The 27824-nt window shown below is 41.7% G+C and overlaps 1 protein-coding gene across 3 annotated transcripts; it reads left to right on the top strand.

Moving 5' to 3' along the window:
• The first annotated feature begins 732 nt into the window (after positions 1–732).
• On the top strand, positions 733–27659 carry myom1a (myomesin 1a (skelemin)). 3 transcript variants are annotated; one of them, XM_058046141.1, is made up of 39 exons: positions 744–832; positions 2557–2685; positions 4566–4801; positions 6564–6704; positions 6766–6952; positions 7026–7183; positions 7306–7398; positions 7488–7576; positions 7648–7692; positions 9134–9295; positions 9369–9530; positions 11126–11267; positions 11333–11532; positions 11597–11650; positions 11719–11843; positions 13781–13964; positions 14032–14206; positions 15114–15235; positions 16778–16974; positions 17067–17193; positions 18467–18651; positions 19800–19914; positions 19975–20131; positions 20295–20401; positions 20549–20593; positions 20678–20814; positions 20889–21033; positions 21144–21203; positions 21276–21343; positions 21409–21534; positions 23689–23778; positions 23987–24074; positions 25031–25069; positions 25152–25257; positions 25870–26033; positions 26111–26147; positions 26344–26366; positions 27210–27265; positions 27351–27659. In XM_058046141.1, the coding sequence occupies exons 3-39, from the start codon at positions 4611–4613 to the stop codon at positions 27618–27620; spliced, it is 4572 nt and encodes a 1523-aa protein (XP_057902124.1). In that variant the 5' UTR covers positions 744–832; positions 2557–2685; positions 4566–4610; the 3' UTR covers positions 27621–27659. The 3 variants fall into 3 exon arrangements, with proteins under 3 accessions (XP_057902125.1, XP_057902124.1, XP_057902126.1); XM_058046142.1 differs by lacking the exon at positions 2557–2685 and having other exon boundaries at positions 733–832; XM_058046143.1 differs by lacking the exon at positions 26111–26147 and having other exon boundaries at positions 27351–27497.
• Positions 27660–27824: the final 165 nt, after the last annotated feature.

Below are 27824 nucleotides of genomic sequence, written 5' to 3' on the forward strand. Positions count from 1 at the left end.
AACGGTCAATGCAAGGTATCTAATAAATACTGCGGCCACATTTAATGAGCCTTGAATGATGTCAGGACACACATTTCCATTTTTTGTGAGCGCGTTTGTACATTTTCCCAATTGATTTTTGACATTTTAGATTAATAGTGTACGCAATGACTCAAAACGTGGTAAATGTAAAATGTTATGTAAAGGGATACTTTTGGAAATATTTCCATTATTTAATAAAATACAGTCAAAAGGCATATTTTTGTATTACTACTTTATTTATTATTAGCATATTAGCTCTTAAACGTGCCCATAAAGGTTTAGCAATACAAAATGTGAGCGAGTGAGACCTCTCACACTGACACAAATATTATTTTTTGATTACTGTCAGCTCAAAGTTTTTTTATTCATGACACTGGCTTTAAATTCCAAATTATCATTTATTCTAATTATTACATTTTTGCCACAATGCACCTTTCCTTCATGAAATTTACAAATTAAACTACCTAAACACATTAAATTGTGGAGAAGGATAATAGTCATAAAACATTCAGTCAAAATTGCAAACAAAGTGTAATTTCATTTTTTCTCTTTTAAAACACAGTCATTAAAATATGTATAAATCAATAATTATATTACAGTAAATATTAGATGATTACAATACTGTAACTATTAATTTGAAATACCCCTGTTGGTGAATGTTTAATGAGAACAGCGATTTGTCCTACTTTGTTTGCTGGTCATCGAACGCTCCATCTAGAGTTGTCTGGTGCACAGGTGGATGTATTTTCCCTCTTTTTCTTTCTCTTCCTATGTGCTCCCAAATGCTGATACTATGTGGGAATGCATAAAGGTAAGATTTAATTACTTTGAGTGCTAATATGTAACATTGTGGCACACAACCTCTCAAAAACAAAACAAAGTCCACCAAGCTTTGTATTCATTTAACGCTTTTCATTTGATGTTGTTCCTGCTATAGTTTTATACAATACATATTACGTCTGTATAGTGTACGTAAGTTATACTGAGATGTTGACAAACGTTCCCTCGCTACTTCGATGCTAATGCTAGCACAGCACTCCACGGTCGTCACGTGGACAGCCTGTAAATAGCAACTGTATCCCCAAATTTTAGCTAGCAGTTCAGTGGAAAAATTAGCCGAGAGACGGCTCGCATTAAAAAAAAAACACTGTATATAACAATAAAAATAACCACGGCTCCAGTTTCTGGCAGGCCATGTAATCCGTGATAAGTCAAACACAGCAACAGTAGATACAAATAAGTATGTCATCTGCCAGGGCTTTGAAGCTAACTTTACCAATGAAAATACTCAGCAGTTGTCCGCGTAGCTCCCGCCCACCTCTGTTGCTTACCATCATGGCGGACTTTCTGCTCAATTGCTACTACACTGTTCCATTCATTGGACTTGACAGTCTTATTTATATAGCGTACTTGGCGTAAAGCAGTGCTTCAATTTATAGCAGCCAACATGCAATTTGACTCTTTAATACACTTGTATGCCTCAATTTTGTGTAATTTGCACGGGAGACATGAGGATCATTGACCCCGCAAAAATCAGATCCAGCTAATATACCCCCTCCCCCATATAAATCACTTCCATTTAATAAAATATACATTACTTGCCATTAATATCTTGTTGATCTGTCTTTATTGATATCATTTGCCAGTAAAAGAGTAGCATGTTTAATCATCCAGTAACAACCCCACCCTCTCGCCACCCACCCATTGAATACCTGGTATTACCCAACCCACTTTGGTACGTGACAAAAATAAAAAATAAAAATTAAAAAAAACTATATTAGGAAAGCAGGAAGTGAACAAATGTAACAGTTACTGATTGTAAAAGTACCAGATGGAGGGGTAGGATTTAATAAGCTTTGCTTCTTCCTACTCCTTTTGGACATGTGGAACTGGGAACTGATTATGTGATGCATTCAATTGTAATCCGATGCATGTTCAAATGAAATTAAACCATGACCATAAATAAAAAAACAGGCTAAGATTGTAACTCTCTAGTGGTAGGCCCAAAGTTCCGCCCTTTTCTAAAGTACCCACTGGTCTGAAATGTTCAGATTAGCTTCCTGTTTTATCGAATTGTTCCACATGTGATGAACTCTAAAACAGAAATGAAAATACGTGTCAATGAAGTAACAGTCGTCCAGATGATGGCGGTAGCGCACCTTTAAGCTGTTCCCTCCACTACCAGTAAAGATAAAGAAGAAGAAGATGGTGGCTTCACCACCAGGCGAATGAAGGCCGATATTAACTTGAAAATGAACCACTCAATACTAAACAGCAACATATTGTTCACAAGTTTGGTGTCCATATACAACAATGGAAACAATGAAAGTAAATGTTCACTGTGATTTATTAATGAATGAACCAATATGTAATCAATATATACTGATTAGAAATCAATTCAAGCCAACATTTCCTGTATGGAGAGCCTCAGCATGTTGGGGGTGCCAAGGAGCTCCACTTCTCTTCTTCTCATGGTCTAAATTTAAATGCGCCTCAACCCTAAAAGGTCCTGAGGGTGTCTTGTGCATTCTGCAGAGTGGCAGCATTATTTTTGGTCTGTGGACTACTGTCCTGTCCACGGACACTCACCCTGCTGCTTTTCCCTTCCTTACATCTGGATTTGTTTGGCTTTTCCATTGTTGGATTTGTGGAATCTTAGCTGAGGTGAGTACTGCATACATGTCATTTATTGCCAAGTCATGTTTACAGTAAGGAGGTTTATAGTCCTGGCTTATACATTATATAATACGCAGATACGTCTCTTCTATAAAATACTCATCTGTACTCACAGTATTAATCTTAATATGCTTTATCCTTGTGGCCACACAGAGAAAAGTATATTTTATTGCATTGTTGAACAGGTAAACTACATTCATTGTATACTTTGTAAGTAGGACAGGTTAGCAGTATCCATAAGATGTATTACAGGGAATTCAGTCATTAATTCAATTGATGTAAAAATTCACATTAGTCAACATAACTTGTTGACTAATGTGTGTTTTTTGTTTTAATTTCTTTAACAGGCAGTGTAATTCATTTGATGTTTTACTAATTTTATTTCAAAACAAGTTATTATTATTCACAGACTTAAACAGGCAATACTGTCATTATTATTATTATTATTCATAAAAAAACAGAGTATAGCGTCTACATTTTAATTTTTTTAAATTTTTGTTATTATATTTTGTCATTTTTTCTCACTGTTAACTGTGTATAAGATAAGATAAGATATGCCTTTATTCGTCCCTCAGTGGGGAAATTTGCATTGCACAGCAGCAAGAGTACAGAATCAGTTAAGCAGTACAAAATACACAATATAGAAAAATAAACAATATAAACAACAACAAGTATTAACAAAATCAACAGTTTTTCCCAGAGTTATATACAAGTACAGTATGCAGATAATATGAAACGAGATGAGATATACATATGACCAGTCTATACACTGAGATCTTGAGTTAAAGTGAGTTAATATGAGGCATCATGGAAATACTTCACATAGAACGTACAAATGTAAAGTTGCAGCTTATGTAAGTCGTTAATCATCTCGCTGTTAAGAAGACTAATTAAAAATATATCATTATATTTTTTGCTGCCATTTAATGTTTGGTTGTAATTAATTAAAACCACAAGCGCTGTTTCTTGATGGTATACGGTGTACGATGTAAACATCTTGCTGAACACGAGCCAGTTGACAGGTCACTTTTAACACTTTTATAAATTAATTTTTTTTTTTAAACTCCATCTTTGATCCTCTGCCCAATATTGCTGTTTTTCTTACATTTTCCAAATATGTCAACGTTTGTTATTTTATGATTCTATTCCATTAATATTTTGACTTTATTGTCAACTCAATTGTTTCAACTTAATGCTACTAAAATGATGTTATTATTCCGCATGTTACGAGCTTATTGTCATTAAATTGCAACTTTTTTCCTTAATATTTAGACGTTCCTCTCATAAAATTACTGCTCTTTTTTTCCATTTTTCCAAGTAGTTCGACTTTTTTTGCAATTATGACTTCATTCTCATGTTATTTTGACTTTATTCTTCTAACATTATAACTAGAGATGTCCGATATTATTACCGATATCAGCATCAACATGCAATATCGGTTGATATCGGATATTTTACCAATCATGAAAACCGATACTGTAAAAATGCTGCATAGCACATATAGTGTATGTGTCCGTTCCACCACAGGAGACATGTCATGTAAACATATTGGTATCGGTATCGGCTGATATCGAGATCGGAAATTGAGAGTTGGACAATATTTTTTTTTTTGCAAAAAAGCCAATATCGGACATCCCTAATTATAACTTTTTCTGCAACGTAATTTCCCCAAACTTTATTAGTTGTTGTCTCATAATGTTACGACTGTAAATATATCTTGACTTTATTCTTGTAAAATAGCTGCTGATTAAAAAAAATTGTAAGGCTACATTTTTAGAATCTGCCGGGGGCCGCATTTTGGACACTGTGCCCGAGCTGGTTGCATATGCTAACCATTGTAGCCACAAACCAGCCTACTTGTTTTCCAGAGCTGCTAAAGCGTGACGTCAACAGTCGGTGACGCGGCCTTCAGGATGTCAGCATCGGTGCAAGTCTCACAGATGAAGCGGCAGCATCATCAACATAAGGAGCATCATCAACATAAGGAGCATCGTCAACATAAGGAGCAGCATCAAGAGCAACACTATGAGAGCAGCTGTCACTTGAGTGCCAAGTCGTCCATTAGCAAGCAGTCCTTCTCCACTTACAAGACCACCAGCCATCGGTAAGACCTTATGAAAGTTATGTCTGTCATTTTCATACATTTCCCCTCATAAGTGACGTATAAAATAGCAGCGCAGTTGTTTTGCTGTCTGTGTGCCGCTGTGTCTCTCACATGCAGTGTTTGTCCTCAGTGCTGCAACTGTTTCAGCCTCCTAAAAGAGGTCAGGGAAGGAATTTCAGCTGTAGTGTCGCAATGCCAGATACATTCACGGACGGGGGGGGGGGCTATTTCTGAAGGCAGAATAGGAGGGGGGGCCTCACTGTAAGTCACGGAAAAGGCACCTTCATGGAAGTCTAATAGCAGGATTCAAAATGGAGGATGAATATTACTTTCATGTTACGGCACTCAAAATCATTCCATCATTCATTCATTTTCTACCACTTTTACCGCTGGAGCCTATCCCAGCAGTCTTCGGGCAAGAGGCGGGGTACACCCTGGACTGGTAGCCAGCCAATCACAGGGCACATATAGACAAACAACCATTCACACTCACATTCATACCTATGGACAATTTGGAGTCGCTAATTAACCTAGCATGTTTTTGGAATGTGGGAGGAAACCGGAGTACCCGGAGAAAACCCACGCATGCACGGGGAGAACATGCAAACTCCACACAGAGATGGTCGAGGGTGGACTCGAACCCTGGTCTCCTAGCTGTGAGGTCTGCGCGTTAACCACTCGACACCGTGCAGCCCTCACCACCATGTACATCATAAAATATGGTCCCACTATGGACTACATGTTTCACATCCAAACTTTTTTTGTCTGCCCCCCCCCCCCTTTTGGAGATGAAATTCATTTCCATTAATGTCCTTTTCAAATAGAAATAGCAAAACTGAATATTTTCTTGAAAAAACGCCTTCTCACGGTTGCCTTGCACCCCTCCCGTCATGACGCAGGGCCCCCCCAGTCTGAAAAGCACTCACCAAGAAGGATAAAGTATTGGGAAAGAAAACAGGGTGGATTAATTTATTCCACGCAGTACAAGTAATGTCCATACTGAGTGATGGAGGGTAATATTTTATATCAAGGTACTGCACATTCCAACCCAAATTACATATTACATATTTTAGAAAAGGAGCTGCACGGCGGACGAGTGGTTAGCGCGCAGACCTCACAGCTAAGGGACCAGGGTTCAATTCCACCCTCGGCCATCTCTGTGTGGAGTTTGCGTGTTCTCCCCGTGCATGCGTGGGTTTTCTCCGGGTATGAATGTGAGTGTGAATGGTTGTTTGTGATTGGCTGGCGACCAGTCCAGAGTGTACCCCGCCTCTCGCCCGAAGACAGCTGGGATAGGCTCCAGCACCCTCGCGACCCTTGTGAGGATAAGTGGTAGAAAATTAATGAAAGAAAAAAATAGCGGGTACATGCTTTTTATTGGAAGGCAATAATATTGTAGTGTTGTATTTTTAATACATTATCTTAATGAAGGACCTGTGTAGCGTAGTGGAAAATGACCCTTTATGAATGTCTGGTACCCTCTGCAGTTGCGCAAATGAATTCAAATCATTTATGAATATTATTAATACTGTACTGTCTTTGTTATGCTGCTGTAGTTGCTGTCTAAATTCCTATTCCAGTGTCGTGACATGGGACTGGGGGGTCACATAAGGCTGCCTGAAATATATCTTTCATCTGTACCCGGACTGCCAAAAGATGCATCACTGCATGCCGGACCCCCGAAAATAAACAACAGTGCACATGTCCGTCATTCTAACAAAGCCCAGAGTCCACCAATGCATCGTTTCCTGTTTCATCCCAGTGTGAAGACCGTAGTGAAGACAGAAAAAGGGCAGGAGGTGGTCAAACTGAGTCCGCTACCCAAGAGAGCCAAGCGCACCTACCTGGCCACGGACTTGGACAAGGAAGTCATCGGATATGTCATTCCGGTTTTCAGAGCCAAGTGAGTGCACCGTAACAAAAGACGGCAACTATGAAGCATTTATGGTCGTTCTGTCATGCAGTCATGAAGAAATCCGCGGTCTGATGGAGGCCCGTGAAGAGGATGTGACCGAGGAGGGCATCAACTACGTGGCCATGAGGAACCTCTTTGTCAGGGAGGCTAAGGAAGCCCTGGAGGTCAAGGTGGAGAAGAAAACCAGGACTACACACATCCGGGAATCTGCTGAGCGCTTGGAGCTGAACAAAACTGTAACGACATCATAATTGTTTTGGGACGTCCTTGCTGTACCCCAATAAAAAAAAAATCCTTGTTTTGCTACAGCTGGAAGAGTGGACAGAGTTCCGCAAGAAAATGAACCCAGACAGCTTGACTCACGCCCCGGAGTTCATCGGCAGGCCCCGTGGACAGACTGTCTGGGAGGGCCAGACCATTACACTGCACTGCACCGTAGCAGGCTGGCCCAAACCCAGAATTGCCTGGTAGTTCCCCCAAAACACGCCTCTATTATTCTGCTCGAAATTGCATTGAAACAGGGGTTCAGAACTGCCGGTGAAGCATTTTCTCAAAAATCAATCATTTCTGTCTTTGTGCTGCATTCAAGGTACAAAAACAACGTACTGATCAATGCCGATGCCCACTCTGAGAAATACACCATTGAGAGCAATTACAACATGCACTCACTGGCGATCAAGAAGTACGTAATCCTAAAGACCTTGATAGACCTCCATGGGCTCTCGGAACCACCAGCGTATATTCTTGAATGTTATTGGGCTTCTTTTTCAGCTGTGACTTCTACGACACGGCTCAGTATCGCGTTTCTGCGCTCAATGTGAAAGGAGAGATGTCGTCAGTGGCTACCATTGTCGTTAAACGCAAGTAGACAATTCCTATGGAATATATTCCATATGATATCCTACTCCAACATGGGTGACTTTCTCTGCAGGGTTCCAGGACGACGAGGAATGTGGACCGCTTCCATCCAAGCCTCGTGAGTCGTGATCAGCCTCATTTAAATCCCTAGTTCTCAAATTGGATTGTACTTGAGATGGTTAAGAAATACTTACACTCTTAAAAATGCTGGGTTAAAAACAACCCAATCTGGGTTGTTTCCCAACCAAACGCTGGTTAAATATTGGACCAACCTCACGTTGGGTTATTTTAACCCAACAAGTTGGGTTGGTTCTCTTAACCCAACAATTGGGTTGTTCATATGACCCAACGCTGGGGTCATATTTACTACACGGCTGGGTTATATCAACCCAGCAAGTTGGGTTGCCAATATACATATATATATATATATATATATATATTTGTTTGTTTGTATTTTACTGTATATTTGTTATACAGTAAACCTCGGATATATCGGACTCGGATATACCGGAAATTCGCTCACAACGGACAGATAAAAAAGAACCGATTTTTCTGTAATGCATTTCCAATAAAAATTCATTGCATATATCGGATTTTTTATAACGGATTTCGCCTATTTCGGACAAAATCTCCAGTCCCGTTCCAATGCATTTCCATTAAATTTCCCTCGCATATATTGGATGGCCGCATCGTTATGCTAATCTTGTTGATGTCACTGGCTATTGTCCTTCTCCTGGCTCCAGATTTAGGACAAATATAAAAGTGAGTGACGTCAATAATACTAGCACAGCAGTGAATGAGATCTTAACCTCACTATTGGAAATAACGTAGGCCTGACGGGCGTAACAGGGCCTAGCTTAATTAACAATTTGTTATGCTCAGAGTCCAATAAAGTTAAATTCTCATTACCTTACATCTCCTTTCATTGCCCAGTCCAGGTACATTGGAAACATAGTCAAGGAAGTGCCTTTTTATAACGGATAAAATCCGATTTACGCATATACCGGATATAAATCAGATATATGCGTAAAACGGACATTTTCCGGTATACGCATATAACGGATTTCGCTTATATCGGACAAAACCAGTGGGAACAATTGAATCCGATATATCCAAGGTTTACTGTATAATAATATAAAGTCAATTCTACGGTGAAACAATAGTGGGAATGTAACAAACCTTGCTCCATGCTGAAATTCGTCTCCTCAGATGAAATGTGCGGTCCAAACGAAGTAAGTTTGTGAGCGTGTCCAAAATTCTACCCAAAGCTTTGGGTTGTCCAAAATAACCCAGCACAAAATAATGGAAATCACAACCCAGCAGCAAATGACTTAGCACCCAACAGAGATAACCCAGCGAATTGGGTTCTCAGAATACCCAATTCAATAAAAATTACCCAATTAAATGACCTAACAGGCTCAACCCAGCGGTTGGGTCAAAAAAAATAACCCAGCATTTTTAAGAGTGTACATACATAGTATACTACGGTGGCGTGAAATTCCTAATTCCCAAATAGTTCCTAATTTCATAAAAAAAAACAGTCATGCTCCTTTCCACAGATGGCTTCTCCCTCCAGCACGGCGTCACCTTCGAGACCACCATCCTGGACAAATTTGAAGTGGCGTTCGGGTGCGAGGGCGAGACACTCAGCCTCGGCTGCACCGTCATCGTGTATCCCACAGTGAAAAAGTACCAGCCTGAAGCGGTGTGGTACAGAGACTGTAAGCGGGCGTATCAGTAACACGATATTACTCCATTTTTTCTACTACTAAGTCCATAAAACCTGTTTCACAGCTGTGCCCCTAAAGGAGTCGAAATGGGTTCATAGCCAGTGGTCCGGTCAGCGTGCCACACTCACGCTGGTCCACCTCAACAAGGAAGACGAGGGTCTGTATACCCTGCGTGTCAACACCAATTCCGGCTATGACACCTACTCCGCTTACGTCTTTGTTAGAGGTGAGCCAACATGGACTTGGACTTTAAGACAAGTACTCAGTCCGTATGCTGACTCCTCAGATGATATAAACATGAAAAAATTATTTATTCAGGAGCAGGTTTTGGTCTGGAAGACTGAATCCTGACCTGAATCCCATCATGCTAATTTTTCATGAAGTAGTACTGAGATGTGGGCAGTTGGATAAAGAAGAATGTCCACAGGACATACTCCAAGATCCTGAGTTCGGTATGGAGGAACGTATCCATCCGTCATCCTAAAAGTGTTTAGTGGGATTGAGGTCAGGGTTCCGGAAAGTTCTTCCACACCAAACGACTCCAAGTAGGCCTTTCTACAAGATTGTGTGTGGGCCATCCATGTTCTAGTTCTTCCCTAATGTGTTTTCTGGGGTTCTACGTACCACACCAAAGCTATCCAAGTACCTTGATGGACTTTGCGTTGGAATAATGCACTGGGAATACAGAAGGGAAGTTCCCAAACTCGGAGCCAGCTGGTCCATTAGGTAATATCGGCAGATGCTTAGAGTGTCATAGCCAAAAAAATATTCAACCGTGAAGCAATGTCCAATTAGTATTACTCCAAATGATAATACTATGTTGTTGTACATAGCTTTGTATAGTTGTACAGTCCATCCCTAGTTGCTTTACACTTTCAATTTCACAGCTTCACTTTATCACGGGTTTTCAAACATAAATTAATTAATAAACCATTAAGATATGCCTTCATTCATCCCTCAGTGGGGAAATTTGTAAGTTTTTGAAAAATTGACAGTTTAGTCTTTGAATACGGCCTATTATTATAAAATTTTATAACATTTTATGCCTAAATCATTATTCATATTCATCGTATTCAAACATAGAAGTACCTAAATGAAGTAAAATACAAATAGAAGATATTCAGAAGACGCTCTAGAAGAAAGATTTTGTAACGATATGAATGTTCCACACTGGTCATTTGATGTCTTACTTATGTCTGAAATGGCTTATTTATTCTTATTATGTCTACTATATTGGGTAATAGCAGTGTAAATGTGATTATGGGGGTGTTATTTCATGTCCAGAGGGCTCTAACAATGGTTAAAAAACATATTTAGAAGGACTTCTTTATATAGTCCATTTATAAATAAGGACTCCTACTTTGTGGAAATTCACTTGTCACTGTTATGTATGGATCCAATTAACGCCAATAAGTGAGGGATTACTGTATATAGATATTTTGTATAGCTTTTGTATGTAGTTCTATTTATTTTTGTACATAGTACCTGCATTGTGTAAATGTAGTTCATGTGTTCATTTAAATTGCTTGCTGTTGATTGTTTTTATAAATCATTTATAATTATTTATTTTATTCTTTTATTTACATGATTTTTATTTTGTTGCAAAGGTATTTAAATTATATTTCTGTTTTTTTGTGTTAACTTGTCATTTGTTAGCCATGTAAATACGGTGACATATTAGCTTACAAATTAGAGACAATGATATTTCTTGCAGTTTCCTTTGTAATGCATATGTACGGTAAATCACCAATGGGGGGGGTACCTTATAAAAGCTTGGGCATTGTGTAGGGAAACATCCCTGCTCACGTGTGTGTGTGCCAGATGCTGAGGTGGAGGTGGCGGGGGTCCCTGTCGCCCCCTTGGATGTCCGCTGTCATGATGCCAACAAAGACTATGTGGTGGTCACCTGGAAGCAGCCAGCCGTGGAGGGCAGCAGCTCCATCTTGGGATACTACATTGACAGGTTGGTCGGTGCCATGATTAGCAACCTGCCCCCCGTCCCCTTTTCTAAAACACCCATGTTAACAGGTGCGAGGTGGGCACTCACCACTGGGCCCAGTGCAACGACAGCCCGGTCAAGTACGCCCGCTTCCCCGTCACAGGACTGGTGGAAGGTCGGTCCTACGTCTTCAGGGTGAGGGCCTTGAACATGGCGGGGGTCAGCCGTCCTTCACGTATCTCTGAGGCGGTGATCGCCATGGATCCCTTTGACAGGGCCCGCCTCCTCGGTGAGCAAATCAAATCCTGAGCCACAATCCTAATGTACTTACTGAAACGATCCCTCATCACCAGGCCCGTCTGCTCCATGGACGGGTATGATCAAGTTCACCGAGGAGGATCACACCGGTAAGAACATCCGTCATCAAAATGAAACTTCTAAGTGATAAAGTTTTGTCCTGTCCTGTTGTTCCCAGTGGGCGTGATCCCCGGAGAACCCAGTGATGTTGTAGTTACCGAGGCAACTAAGAGCTACGTGGTGCTAGCCTGGAAGCCCCCGATCCAAAGGGGCCACGAAGGAGTGATGTATTTCATTGAGAAAGTGAGAAGTGGGGTGCATTCATTGGACTGGACACTCACTGAAAGTTAGAAATCATGGCAAAGTCATGACAGTATTCCCTCATTAATCTTGGTTAATTGGTCCAGACCCGACCGTGATTTCCGTGAAATAGGATTCAACATTAATAAACAGAATATTTTCATGGTTAGAGCACAGAAAAACTCTTTATGGCTATCTAAAAAAATGGTTTTTTACCATTATTATAGCCTTCTACACATGAAATAACACCGTATATGATACAGATAACTTAATTGGGTGAACGGATACGGATACAGATACGGATACAGATACGAATACAGATAACTTAGATGGGTGAACAGATACGGATATGGATACAGATACGGATACAGATACGGATACAGATACAGATACGGATACAGATACGGATACAGATAACTTAGATGGGGGAACGGATACGGATACAGATACGGACACAGATGACTTAGATGGGTGAACAGATACGGATACAAATACAGATACGGATACAGATACGGATACGGATACAGATGACTTAGATGGGTGAACGGATACGGATACACATACGGATACAGATACGGATACAGATGTCTTAGATGGGTGAACGGATACGGATACAGATACATAGATGGGTGAAGGGATACGGATACGGATACAGATAACTTAGATGGGTGAATGGATATGGATACAGATACGGATACAGATACGGATACAGATACAGATAACTTAGATGGGTGAACAGATACGGATACAGATACGGATACAGATACGGATACAGATACGGATACAGATGAATTAGATGGGTGAACAGATATGGATACAGACACGGATACAGATACGGATACAGATAACTTAGATGGGTGAACGGATACGGATACACATACGGATACACATACGGATACACATACGGATACAGATGTCTTAGATGGGTGAACGGATACGGATACAGATACGGATACAGATAACTTAGATGGGTGAACAGATACAGATACAGATAACTTAGATGGGTGAATGGATACGGATACACATACGGATACAGATACGGATACAGATAACTTAGATGGGTGAACGGATACGGATACACATACGGATACAGATACGGATACAGATGTCTTAGATGGGTGAACAGATACGGATACAGATACGGATACAGATAACTTAGATGGGTGAACGGATACGGATACACATACGGATACACATACGGATACACATACGGATACAGATGTCTTAGATGGGTGAACGGATACAGATACGGATACAGATAACTTAGATGGGTGAACAGATACAGATACAGATAACTTAGATGGGTGAACGGATACGGATACAGATACGGATACAGATAACTTAGATGGGTGAACAGATACAGATACAGATAACTTAGATGGGTGAATGGATACGGATACACATACGGATACAGATACGGATACAGATAACTTAGATGGGTGAACGGATACGGATACACATACGGATACAGATACGGATACAGATGTCTTAGATGGGTGAACAGATACGGATACAGATACGGATACAGATAACTTAGATGGGTGAACAGATACAGATACAGATAACTTAGATGGGTGAACGGATACGGATACAGATAAGGATATGGATACGGATACAGATGACTTAGATGGGTGAACAGATACAGATACGGATATAGATACGGATACAGATACAGATAACTTAGATGGGTGAACGGATACAGACACAGCTACGGATACAGATAACTTAGATGGATGAACAGATATGCATATGGATATGGATATGGATTCGGATACAGATACGGATAGTGGTGTACTCGCTCTTCCCTAAAATTTCCACAATGTATATTAAAGGAGATAATACTACGATGATGCAATGTCTCTTCTGGAGTTCACCAGTGTGTTTATTTCCATCCTCCATCAAAACCTCCAACTTTTCCAAATCCTTCCGCTTCTCTGTAGTGTATTTCTGGGACAGACTCCTGGCAGAGGGTGAACGCCGGCATGCCAGTCAAGTCCCCTCGCTTCGCCCTTTTCGACCTGGCCGAAGGCAAATCCTACAGCTTCCGTGTGCGCTGCTGCAACTCAGCAGGCGTCGGCGAGGCCTCTGAAGCCACGCGGGACATCACTGTCGGCGACATGCTGGGTGAGAATTCAACCACTTTATTTAGATTCTATTTCCTTTTTAACATGATCATCCTTCTTCTCCACAGACCTGCCCTCAGCTCCAGGAACACCAGTGGCCACCAGGAACACCAACACCTCCGTGGTGGTCTCCTGGGCAGCCTCAAAGGACGTCAAACACCTTGTGGGCTACTATATCGAATACAGCGTAGTGGGCACAGACGTCTGGATTCCTTGCAACAACAAACCTGTCAAGCAGACCAGGTAAGTATAGAAATGAGCTGAGGCTACATTATGCACTATTTGCACAGCTGGGTGCATATAGGGGTCTCAAACTCAATTTACCTGGGGGCCACTGGAGCTAGGGTCTGGGCAAGGCTGGGCTGCATCAGGTTTTCCAAAAAAAAAACAACGCATTTATTAAAAACAGAAAAATATAAAAAAAATTTCAGTGCTTTGGTTCCGATTTTCAACAATAAAAGCTCTGATAAAACATTCCACTGTTCTCAAATATCTTAATTTTTATTTTTCTGCACAAAATAAGATGAAAAATAAATAAACAAATCAAGAATAAAGAAAATCAATCAATCAGTAATAAATAAATATAATAATAATAATAAAACGGCAAATAATAAAAACTTAAGAAACCACATATAGTTGGTGGGTAGACAAATTATTTTTTTCAGATTAAAATGAACAAAGCATTATTAGAGCCCTGTAGACATGACAAAACACGACTATAGTCACATTTATACTCTTTTTATTTACAACATATTGCGCAACTGCAGGGACTTGAGACACATGCTAACTCGCAAACTAGAGAGCTAGCGACCTAAATGGTAGCCTTCAAGTTATTTCCTTTAAACTTAAATAGCCAAAAACTTACCACTTCCACACGGATAAGGAGGATAACTATTAACAGTTATTTAACCTTTAACATGAACATTAATCAAACGTAATAATTTTCTCTGGGTACATGATACCATACAGCATCCATATCAAACTTGCGCGGGCCGCACTAACATTAAACTTTCATATCAAGGCAGGGGCCTCAAACTAGTGTCCTGCGGGCCACATTTGGCCTGCGGGCCGCGTGTTTGAGACCCCTGTTCTACATACTAACAATGCTTCTCCACTGAAGAAAGTCTAATGAAACATCATACTGTTACAGGTTCGTGTGTCACGGCCTCACCAGCGAGACCACCTGCGTGTTCAGAGTGAAGGCGGTCAACGCCGCAGGATACAGCCTGACCTCCTCCGATTCCGAGTCGGTGATCGTGCGAGCTGCCATTTGTGAGTCACCTTCTACTTGACTTTGTTTTGCCTTCAGGCTTTCTCTCACTCTGCTCCAACATTCTAAACTTTTATTTAACCAGTGGAATATCCCGCTGAGAACACATTCTACCTTTTGAAAATCACACACTTTAACATCTGTACCCTTTGTCCCCTGCGATTTTTTCTTAAACTTTTCACAAAACTTTGCTTTACTTTTATTCTTACTTTTTTATTGTTATGCTTGCCTTCATTTCTAAATAATAAGCAGCCACAATAAACATGTTTAAGTGTCCATTTAAAAATGCTATTTGAATGTTATATACTACACACGCCATTAGCATGCTAATATATGACCAATACATACTTTCAGAGGCGAAGCTCTATTTTCCGGCCTATATCGGTTAAGTCTCCGGATCCGTTCAGAACAACAGAATAACAAATATTCCGGCGGAGGTTTATACTTCAAGATCGCCGATTCGCTCATTTCACGGCCAATCAAAAAGGGATTCCTCCTCAGACAGACCATCCAATCATCACGCAGAAACTGAGCGTCCAGGCCAGCCCACTGCCCCATAGACCCCCAGAGATGCTGAACGTCCGACTGTGTAAAAGCTCAATGGCGCTGCTGGGATGATAGACAAGGAAGTCATGTCAGTTACCTGTGATAAATGGCTGATTCTGAACAAAAGGTTTAGGTGTTCTAGTGCATATTTAGTCAATTAAATGTACACGCAGAAGTACATATTTCACCACTTTCTTTTAGCCTTGCTTCCCATGTGGTCTTACAGCAATTAACACTACGTTTTATACAAAAAAACCCAAAGAACAGCAAAATTTGAAAAATCAGCATCAATTTTACATGAATAAAGTGAAAGACAAAGTTATCCAATGAGAAAATGTTGCAATATTAAGAAAACCAAACAAAACAATGAATAAATTTGTCCTTTTGGGCATTGAAAAAGTTATAATAGTATGAGAATAAAGTCAAAATATTAAGAGTAAGAAGAAGTATTTGCGAGAAAAGTCCCAATTTTACAAGAAATAAGTAATCATATAATGAGGAAAAATAATGTCATAGCATGGAGATGAAATATTAGGCAAGAAGAATATGTTGATACTTGACTGCACGGTGAATGAGTGGTTAGCACGCAGGCCTCACAGCTAGGAGACCCGAGTTCAATCCCACCGTCGGCCATCTCTGTGTGGAGTTTGCATGGTCTTCCCGTGCATGCGTGGGTTTTTTCCAGGTACTCCGGTTTCCTCCCACATTCCAAAAACATGCTAGGTTAATTAGCGACTCCAAATTGTCCATAGGTATGAATGTGAGTGTGAATGGTTGTTTGTCTATATGTGCCCTGTGATTGGCTGGCAACCAGTCCAGGGTGTACCCCGCCTCTCGTCTGAAGACAGCTGGGATAGGCTCCAGCACCTACCACGACCCTCGTGGGGATAAGCAGTAGAAAATGAATGAATTAAGCTGTTGAGTGTTCATAAATGCAGAATTAACAGTGTGATAGAATATATATAATAATAATAATAATAATAATGTTCTTTGCTCAGCCATCCCTGCCGAGCCAAGCGGTGTGACACTGCTGGAGGCTCACAAGGACACCATGGTGTTGGGCTGGAACGAGCCCTCTAACACCGGGGGAGCGGCCATCAGAGGATACTTTGTGGACTACAGGACCGTGAAGGGAAAGGTTGTCGGCAAGTGGCATGAGCTCAACCTCCAGGCTTTGACCACAACCTCCTACAAGGTCAGATCCTAAGGCTTCGAGAACGTTACTATCTGACAAAGAAACTCAAACCTCAGTTTTGACCTACGGCTTCATCCTCTTTTTCTGCTTAGGTGGAGGACCTGAAGGAGAACATTATCTACCAGTTCCAGGTGCGGGCCATGAACATGGCAGGTGTTAGCAAAGGCTCGCTGCCCAGTGTGGCTCTGGAGTGCAAAGAGTGGACCCTGACTGTGCCAGGTACCTCTTACAAAGTGTTTTTAATAAGCCCCGCTGGGAACACGCCGTTTTGTGTCTGCAGCTTTAATACAAATGAGGCACGGCCGAGATACCCTCACCACTTCACACTTTAACTTTGGCGGCTTCGCTCTGTTATGGTTTGTTAGAATACAGCATTCTTCATTTATTGTGGTTAATTGGTTCCTGTACCCCGCCTCGAAGTCCCCCCGAAGTCAGCTGGGATAGGCTCAGGCATACCCCGGAGAAGCGGCATAGAAAATGGATGGATAGTTCCAGCCCCACTATGATAAGTCAATTTCCACAAAGTAGGATTCCTTTTATGAAGTGAATATTTTTGTAGCTAGATAATGGAATCCCTGTTTCCGACCTAAATACATTTTAACATTATTAGAACCCTCTAGACCAGGGGTGGGCAAACTACGGCCCGGGGGCCACATGCGGCCCACCAAGCGTTTGAATCCGGCCCGCCAGTTGCTTTCTAAGTAACTTCAACTTTTAACATACAAACTGGCAACATGACTTGCAAGTCGGATGTCTGATTTAGTAAAAAATAAACAACAAAACTGTAAAATTAAATGACATAGTTTGATGTGGTGTGATGTTTAAAGTGCTCCTAAAAAAGGGACATGAGAACATACAACTGATATAGGATAACACTTTTACAGATAAAATTAGACAAATAATTCAAGGAAAATGATAAGCATAAAATAGTGTGTGTGTGTTAAATATATGTTCTGGCCCCCCAGACAATTTTGTTAACTCAATGCGGCCCTCGAGTCCAAATATTTGCCCACCCCTGCTCTAGACTTAAACTCAAACACCTATACTCACCTTCACACTTGTATTACTCAACATATACAAACATATAAACATAATAACAGAAAGTAAGGCATATAAGATTCATCCTCGCATCTATTGTTGTTCCCTCGGGGAACGGAATGGCGGTCGGACAGGAAGTGACGTCAGGAGTTCAGGGTTGGGTTTTAGTTGATGTGGGTAACAGCCACCATAGAAGTATGTGTGCTTAATAGCGATTATTATGCCTGTTATTAGATCATTCAAACCTGCAATAAAAGCCTGTTGTTCTGGCAATTAAATCTAGTGCATAAGGAATGCTACCTCGTGGAAATTGACTTATCATGGTCAGGTCTGGAACAAAAGAATTACTGTAACTGTGCACTTGTCTAGCTCGGGGCGGCCATGTTAGTAGAAGTAGAAGGAGGCGCATAAGCAAGGCTTTACTTACGATATTGAGAATTTTTCTCTATGCAAGGTGTTCCCGTTGGTCTTCATTTTCTGGAGGTTCGGGACTCCTCTGTAGTGGTCCTGTGGGAGGCACCGGCATTTAATGGGCGTACTCCCGTCAACGGCTACTACCTGGACATCAAGGAAGCTGAGGCTGGGGAGGAAGGATGGAAGGCCGTCCACGAGAAGGCCAACAAGTCGAAATATATGAAAGTAAGGATTAATGTTGCATGTTGAACAGTCAATCCTGTTTTATACAGGGGTGCTTTAAAATGACTGTGTTTGTGTGTGTATATATATTAGAGCTGCAACGATTATTCAGATAATTCCAGTACCTTGATGACAAAAAGATTATTTTTTCACGCAGCAACTTAAGTAAAAGATGTGGTTTTCTGTTTATTATTCTGTTTATTTTGTGACTGGCTGTTTAATTGTTATATTGTTATATTTCATTCCACTTAACCCTTTTCCAAAACATTAGCCCAAAAATAAAAATTCATTCATTCATTCATTTTCTACCGCTTATCCTCACAAGGGTCGCGCTGGTGCTGGAGCCTATCCCAGCTGTCTTTGGTTGAGAGGCGGGGTACACCCTGGACTTGTCACTAGCCAATCACAGGGCACATATAGACAAACAACCATTCACACTCACATTCATACCTATGGACAATTTGGAGTCGCTAATTAACCTAGCATGTTTTTGGAATGTGGGAGGAAACCGGAGTACACGCAGAAAACCCACACATGCACGGGGAGAACATGCAAACTCCACACAGACATGGCCGAGGGTGGAATTGAACTCGGGTCTCCTAGCTGTGAGGCTAAACACTCCATGCAGCCCCCAAAATAAAAATGTTCTTGGAAATGTATTATTGCTCTTTAAACCAGCAAAAATATACTTTTTCTGATTACTTAATTCATGGGAAATCTAACTGTTAAACTTTGAATTACTATTGTAAATATTTATCAGTCTACAGGTAGTCAAAGTAATTGATATAATAAGTACGTCATAATAGTACATCAGTTAAAATAGCTACATAACATTCATTGGAACACACAGTAAACTGATGTATGCCAACCACCATAATACAGAATAAGAAGAAGACATTTGCAGACAGTCCCTGAGCTGCTGTCTCGCTGCCGGTTTCTCACAGAGATCAAGGATAACTTTTGCTATCCATCTTCTGGCTGATGTAGTTTATCTCAAATCAGGAAAATAAAGATGAAATGTGCATCTCTGCGTGTAGCTTGAAATGTCGTAAAGAACAAGAGCGAATCAGGATGGGAGCTTAATGTCAGATGACTGATGTGACATATGACATCTACGCCATCGACCCAAGCTACCTTGTTTTATGTTTCAGGTGAGTGGGCTCCAGGCCGCAACATCCTATGTCTTCCGTGTGCGGGCTCAAAACCTTGCAGGAGTCGGGAAGCACTCTGCAGTCTTGGGTCCCATCCTAGCCGAGACTCGCCCTGGTGAGAAAGCTGTGAAACATCTCGACATCTCCATATTTAGCCCTTATTTCCCTCCCTAAGGCACCAAGGAGATTTACGTGGACGTGGATGACGACGGCGTGATCTCCATGGTCTTTGAATGCTCTGAGATGAGTGAAGGTTCTGAGTTTGTTTGGTCTAAGAACTACCAGGCCATCACAGACACCTCTAGAGTGACGATCATCAACGAGAAGGGCAGGTTCGCATCTTTTGTGATCAATTGTTGACTCCCACTCCCCCCCCCTCACCTCACGGTATGTTGACTGAGCCAAGCCATGCACAGCGGTGACGCAAACAGACCCATGGAAACGTGGCTTCAAATATCTCACATGACTTTCCTACGTCATATCCTCACTTTCCAGGACCAGGGCTATCTTTAACGACCCCTCCCTGGAGGATCTGGGCATTTTCTCCTGCGTGGCCACAAACACCGACGGCATCTCCTCCAGCTACACGCTGACCGAGGAAGGTGAGATACGTGCCAGGAAAACACATCTTTGTAACCGATATTCCCAGTGGGTAGCAGGCGTGATCCTTTAAAATGGAAATTGGAACTAGAGTGGTATGAAGCTCTGCAGAGGTCATGACAATCACCCTTTGTTGCCGCCATCAACAGATCTAAAGCATCTTCTGGACATCAGTCACGAGCACAAGTTCCCCGGTGAATACTGCCATCAATAAAATACCTTTCATCAACAAGCTAAGCAAACACGTATACAACATGCCTCAAAATGTTTCTTTCCAGTTATCCCATTCAAGAATGAAATGGTCATGGAGTTGCAGGAGAAGGGCCGTATGCGATTCTGGACTCAGGTGGAGAAGTTCTCTAAAGACTGCCAAGTGGAGTACGTCTTTAATGATGCCATCATTACTCAAGGAGAGGTGAGAGTACTCCTTGTCTGTTCTTTTGATTTTTTTTCCATTGTGTACAAACATTTTTTCCCTGTGGCCTGCAGAAGTACACCATGAACTTCGACAAGACCACCGGTATCATCGAGATGTTCATGGACTCCCTGGAGATGACTGATGAAGGAACATTCACCTTTAATCTGGTGGATGGCAAAGCTAAGGGCACGACTAGCTATGTGCTCATCGGGGAAGGTGCTGTTTTACTTTATTACTGTGTACTTATGTTGTTGTTAGCATGTATGTCCACTGAGGGGCAGCAGAGGAGAAGCTTTCATAAGAGCCATGTCTGTTCTTTTCTGTAGAGTTCAGAGAGGTGCAGAAGAAGTCACAATTTGAGAGAGCAGAATGGATCAGGAAACAAGGTATGGCGTCATTCTGTCATAAGACTTTCCCATCATGTGTGTTTATAACATGTTTTCACCTTGTGCTGACAGGTCCTCACTTTATCGAGTACCTTGGTTTCACCGTTACGGCAGAATGCGATGTGCTGCTGAAATGCACGGTAAGACCACAAATGCACCATGAAGCTAACACTTGATCTTAATGTGTTATTAATTCTTTCCACAGGTAGGAAATATCAAAGCAGAGACAGAGATCATCTGGTCCAAAGACAGCATCGAAATCCGTGATGGTGATGAAGCCGCAAAGAAATTGGAGCAAAAGGACGGCGTGCTGACCTTTAATATCGGAAAGGTCAGGTCGTTCAACCGAGGGTCACATGGGGTCGTGAGCTTTCGCGAGTGTTAAAAGTGACACTTCCTAATGTGGCCGTGCTTCTATTTGTCCATATTTGACATGTTTGGCCATCATGCACACACACACACACACACACTCAGAAGTGATGATACAATACCTGCATTTGGCAACATATAAGCATTGCGGCCTGGGTCCAGATTCTCCAATAAGAATACAGTGACCTCTGACCTCACAAATGGACAAAAGAACCCCACAACTTGTAGATGTGAAGGCTGGGTGTCTTTTGACTTTTGTCTAGTTTCGGTATTTTTTTGCTTTTCGAGAACAGATAGAGGTGTCGTGATTCAACTTTTTCACTTAAAGGCGACTTATTATGCTTTTTCCACGTTTTTGACCTATAATTGTACTTAGAATGTTATATTCTGGTGTTAAACCATGCCAAAGTTTCCGATCATGAGGATTGCACATTTGGAAGTGAGCCCTGAAATAAGTTTGGGATGGCTCAAAACGCTCGGTTTCAGAAGATGTCATAAAACTGCCCCTTTGTGATGTCACAGAGTGGCAGACTTCCTTATATGGGCGTGTTTGTATGCAGATAAGCGCTCTTCCTTCCTCCAAGCTCTGCTCCTCTGTTTACTTGCTAGCAACGTCACCATCAGGCAGTGGTTTGTGTTGCATAGAGGAAGCGGGTTGCTAATAGCCGTTTCCCTTTACAGATGCTGTCGAAAACGCTAAAATGCTAAAGCTACTTACCATTGAGAGACGTAATATATTGCATAACCTATTTTTTTCAACTTCAAACTGTCCAGTCTCTACTTCCGGATAGGATTCGGGATCCAACACATAAAAGCTGCCATTTTAAAAAGATACATCGCCGTTTATTGTCAACTCCTAGTGGCTCAAACCTAGCTACTGTGACGAACCACAGCGGCGTGGACGTACATCGAGGCGGGTCGTGGGTGGAATACATTAAAACAGTTTTACACAGGAATCACGAAATCCAAAGAAATACAGCTGAATAGGTGCAGATTCTGGAAGAACCATAAAGCTTTGTGTGCTGGTTATTGTGTGTAGCTGCTCTATAGGAGTCCACAACTCAATACAAAGGGCCAAAAAATGAGCATAATAGGTCCCCTTTAGTATACGAAAATGATATTGCAGCTTGAGTATCAGCTGATCCGATCCCCAAATATTTTTGGGGGGGAGAGGGCAGTGAAACAGTGGGGGAGCTGTGCATGGCAGGTTTTGGACTCATTTTTTTCACTTTTTGTATTTTGGCAAGGGATGCTTCCAGGCGCCCGATGCCGGCGCTTCACCTTACCTGTTAGCACTGTTGCTGTGATCACACACCGGAATGAACGACTTGTAGCGTAGTGCTAATACCATACTGGGCCTGTATAATCGGCACTTTTCCAAGGGGTCCATTTTCTGAATTTTTTTTTCTCTGCGGCGATAATCATTCATTCATTCATTTTTTACCACTTTTTCCTCACGAGGGTCACGGGGGTGCGGGAGCCTATCCCAGCTGTCTTTGGGCGAGAGGCGGGGTACACCCTGGACTGGTCGCCAGCCAATCACAGGGCACATATAGACAAACAACCATTCACACTCACATTCATACCTATGGACAATTTGGAGTCGCTAATTAACCTAGCATGTTTTTTTTTTTTTTTGGAATGTGGGAGGAAACCGGAGTACCCGGAGAAAAACATGCACGGGGAGAACATGCAAACTCCATACAGAGATGGCCGAGGGTGGGATTGAACCCTGGTCCCCTAGCTGTGAGGTCTGCGCGCTAACCACTCGTCAGCCGTGCTGCCCGGCGATAATCAAAATCAATTTTTTTCAGGACGCTTCAACTGCGCTTTTCTGTTCCAGAAAATGGGGGAAACTACCCAACCCCCACCAGAAATGGCAGAAAACTACCCTTTTTCAAGGGGTTACATTTTTTTCTGATATTGGAAGAATATTTATATGAATATGAACTTCTTCTATGAACTTCTTCATCTTCTGATAATGAAGATGAAGATGTGTCTCATTCACACTAGTCTGTTTACTAACACGCTATTCAACTTCAGCGTCATCAACTCGCACCATGTCGCTTGTCCATCGCTGTCTCGCATTAACATGCTCATATGTCTTAATCCGCAGTGGGTTAATAAGCAAGACGTGCAAGCAGACACAGAAGACACAAAGCCGCCCGCTGAGGATGCTTCGCTGCTGTCGCCGCCAAGACCCAAAGTCTGGACAATTAGCTGCTCATAAGTTAACGCTTCTCATTCCTCCATGCTGTGCTACCATTTCATTGTTTTCCATGTCACTTCTGCAGCTCAGAAAAGCTTGCTTAATGTGCTGTCATGCTATCAGTAGCGATTAGAATTTATCAACGGTGGAAGAGATGTTGGCGTTGGCTCCAGGACGCTAACGCTGCCTTTGTTTAAACCCCTAGATTTCCAAGAAGGATGCGGGTATGTATGAGGTGTTCCTGAAGGACGAGAGAGGCCAAGATATGAGCAGGTTTGATCTGACAAATGAAGGTAAGCTCATTTAACATTCAGTAGGAATTTGGACAACACTTTATAATAGGGGCATCTGAATGAAGGGTTTATAAATACCATGCTTCCTCTAGGTCCTTTATCATTTTGGTACCCTCAACTCTGCTTTATACCCTCCACAGCAGATGTGGAAGGTGACATGGTGGTGTCAGACAGTATTGCTTTACAGATGCCATGTCTACTATGCTTCTGTGCTGCTATAACGATGCTAAGTCAGTTTTGGTGACTGTCTACTATGACATGTAGTGGAATCAACGGACAGACTATAATTATTTGTTGAATGGTTTGCAAGAACCTCTTGGAGTCCGACCAAAAATCATCCGCCATAGCCTCAATGAACTCAAATTTTTTCAGCAGCGCAGTCTGCTGCAGCGCCATGCACCCACGCCTCCGTCCCTCCCACTGGTGGAGGGTTTAACACAGCCGAGTGTAATCCTAACCCATCAAATGAACGCCTCTCATTGACTTTAAATGCGCCGGAGAGGCCACCATGCACGTCATTCACCACATATGCCACGTGGTGGGGCACTTCATCTGTTCCTGACAGTTACACTAAACACAGCAGCAGGCTAAGTTCAAAACTCTTGCCATGTATGTCCTCTCTGGTGGTAGATTCAAAGGACAGATTGACAGATGCCATGTCAGTTTTTGGAAACAACTACTGTGACACTTGGTTCTATCATAGGACAGAGTACCGCTTTACAGATGTCATCGTCAACATCCATACCCCTTGGGGACAAAGTGTCTTTGCCCAAGGAAACAACAGCAGCAGCTGGCATGGAGGAAACAGGATTCAATCCGAAAAAACTCACTCTACCCCCTGAGTCAGCTTTTATAAACCCTTCAAAGTGTTCCCTTATTGCAAAGTGGTCCTAATGTGTGTGTTCTGGCTCAGACATCTATGCTGTGACATGAATTGCTGCACTTCTATCCTCCAGGCTACCAGGATGTGATGAATGAGCTGTTCAGGGTGATTGGTGAGTCGTTCAAGCCCTAATGAAGGACGCATACGCCGAAAGACTGAATGAGACAACACTCTTCTGTTTTTCTCCCTTGCAGCCAACTCGTCATCTCAAATTCAAGTCCTAAGTACCGAACACGGCATCATCCTCTACTCCACTGTCACATATTATCACGAGGAACAGCGTGTTAGCTGGCTTCACAAGTACGTCCAATACATCTAACATTCCTCTTGTGTTTGGGTTGGCAGGGCGGTTTTACATTTTAATGCATAAAAAGAATCACATAACATTTGTTTATTGCATCAAGGCTTTTTGACTTTGTCAGGAAATTCTATTTCAACAAAATAAAACCCCAAAAATAATTTTTACTACATTTTAAAATGGTCTGGTTGAAATGATGACCACTGTATTGTTAGGGTCGGTTTCGACACGTTTATAATAATATGACTATAAAGTAATATTTTGAGCCAAAACTGAAATCATAAGTGTACAATTAGCCAACACAATGACAACCAGCTCCTCTTCTCATCATGTAAGCTTCAGGGGATTCTCATTTTGACCGCTTTTCCAGTATACCAGCAGAAAAACAATGTCCAGACATGTGAGGGGAATTCACTCATTTGATTGGCTGATTTCACATTTACAATTTGGATCATGGAAAGAATGGCAAGAAGTACAGTGAACCAAGATCTGGACCTGTTCTGCTTTTTCATTTCACTTTATACTAAAGTTCTGTAACATAAGAGATGATACCAGAAAGCTAATCATTCCTAGCTGATCCCATCACTTCAATATTGTTTTCTTTCTATGTAAAGGGACACTAAGATTTCCGCTTCAGAGAGAGTCAAGTCGGGAGTGACGGGTGAACAGCTGTGGCTGAAGATCAACGAGCCCACCGAGAAGGACAAGGGCAAATACACCATCGACGTGTTTGACGGCAAGGACGGTGTCAAGCGTGTGTTTGATCTGAGCGGCCAAGGTGAGCCACATCTTCAGAGATAAGACCCTTGTGATTCGTTCTAAGAGAATATTAACCTGGGAATGATTCCCATGCAGCTTGGGAGGAAGCATTTGAGGAATTCCAAAGACTCAAGTGAGTAAACAATCGGAGGAGTGGAATTGTGTGTGCTTCAGATAAAGCTACAAATAAACAGTTCCAGACGGCATGAACTGAAAATAACCTCCTGTGCGAGTGCTTTTTGAGTGCATTTCCCGGCATTGTGTATATAGTATGTATGCATTTTTTATTCAAGATGCTTCTGACACTGTTGCTTTGCTTCCTTCCGTAGGGCGGCAGCCATTGCGGAGAGAAGTAAGTTGATATTTACTACGTTCTTTTTAAGAGGCTCAAGAGCCAGGCTTTATAACAACGATGAGCCAATTCAAGAAACAATACAAGCAGTTGATGTTTGCTAAATACAAGGATGAAGAGTCTTGAACCAGTCATGATGTGCTATATATATCACTATATTGACTTACTATGGTACCCATTATGTCATTGGATGCTCATATCACCTTGTACTTCGGTACGAGGTGCATTATTAAAAAAACAAAAAAACAAAAAAAACAAACAAAAAAAACCCAAACTGTATTATGGAAAGCAGGAAGTGAACAAATATAACAGTTAGTGATTGTAAAAGTACCAGATGCGGGGGTAGGATTTCATATCAACTCGTACTTCGGTACGTGACAAAAAGAAAATAAAAAATATATATTTTTATAAAAAAAATATATATTTTTTTTAAAAAGCAGGAAGTGAACAAATGTACTGATTACTGATTGTAAAAGTACCAGATGGAGGGGTAGGATTTAATAAGCTTTGCTTCTTCCTACTCCTTTTGGACATGTGGAACTGTGAACTGATTATGGGATGCACTCAATTGTAATCTAATGCATGTTCAAATGAAATTAAACCATTACCATTTATAATCAATGTCAGAATAATCAAAGAGTCGTTAATCAGTTAGAATACAGGGAACTATTACAATGGGAGCGTGTTCTAGGGGCATCAACTATTATTTGTTGTTACCTTGAGAAGGTGTTTACATGTTGAATGAATTAATTCGGATGATGCCTCAAGTAATTAACAGTTATTCAGTCATTAACACAGAATTACAGGATAAGATTAAACAGTGGTCTTGTATTTGTGGTTTAGATCGTGCCCGTGTGATCGGAGGCCTGCCAGATGTGGTTGCCATCCAAGAGGGCAAGGTAAATAATTCACTTCATCGCTAGTTTACATTTTTAACCTCCTGTCCTTTAACATGGTGGTTTTGCCCCCCCCATATCTTTGTAGTCGCTCAACCTGACCGGCAACGTGTGGGGCGAGCCCGTTCCTGAGGTCAGCTGGACCAAGAACGAGAGGGAGCTCGTCTCAGATGATCGCTACCAGCTCAAGTTTGAGCACGGAAAGTTCGCCAGCATCACCATCGCTGCTGTCAGCAGGTCCGATTCGGGCAAGTACGCCCTGGTGGTTAAGAACAAGTACGGCACGGAGGCGGGAGAGTTCACGGTCAGCGTCTACAACCCGGAGGACGATGAGAAGGAGGAAGGGGAGAAGGACTGAACCATGGAGTAGATGAAAATAAAGATACATACAGCGGCATACACCTGTGTCGTTTTTCTGGTGGTAATGTATGCATGGGACTGGCTTCCTTGATGATTGACAGCAGAAAAAAGGCACATTATTTTCTTAGTGGTATTGGAAATGAGAAAGAACTGTAAAGAGAGGAAAAAAATAAACCTCTTACATCTCCACCCAATGCCCGTA

The sequence above is a fragment of the Doryrhamphus excisus genome, chromosome 1 (assembly GCF_030265055.1).
Source record: "Doryrhamphus excisus isolate RoL2022-K1 chromosome 1, RoL_Dexc_1.0, whole genome shotgun sequence".
NCBI classification, from domain to species: Eukaryota; Metazoa; Chordata; class Actinopteri; order Syngnathiformes; family Syngnathidae; genus Doryrhamphus; species Doryrhamphus excisus.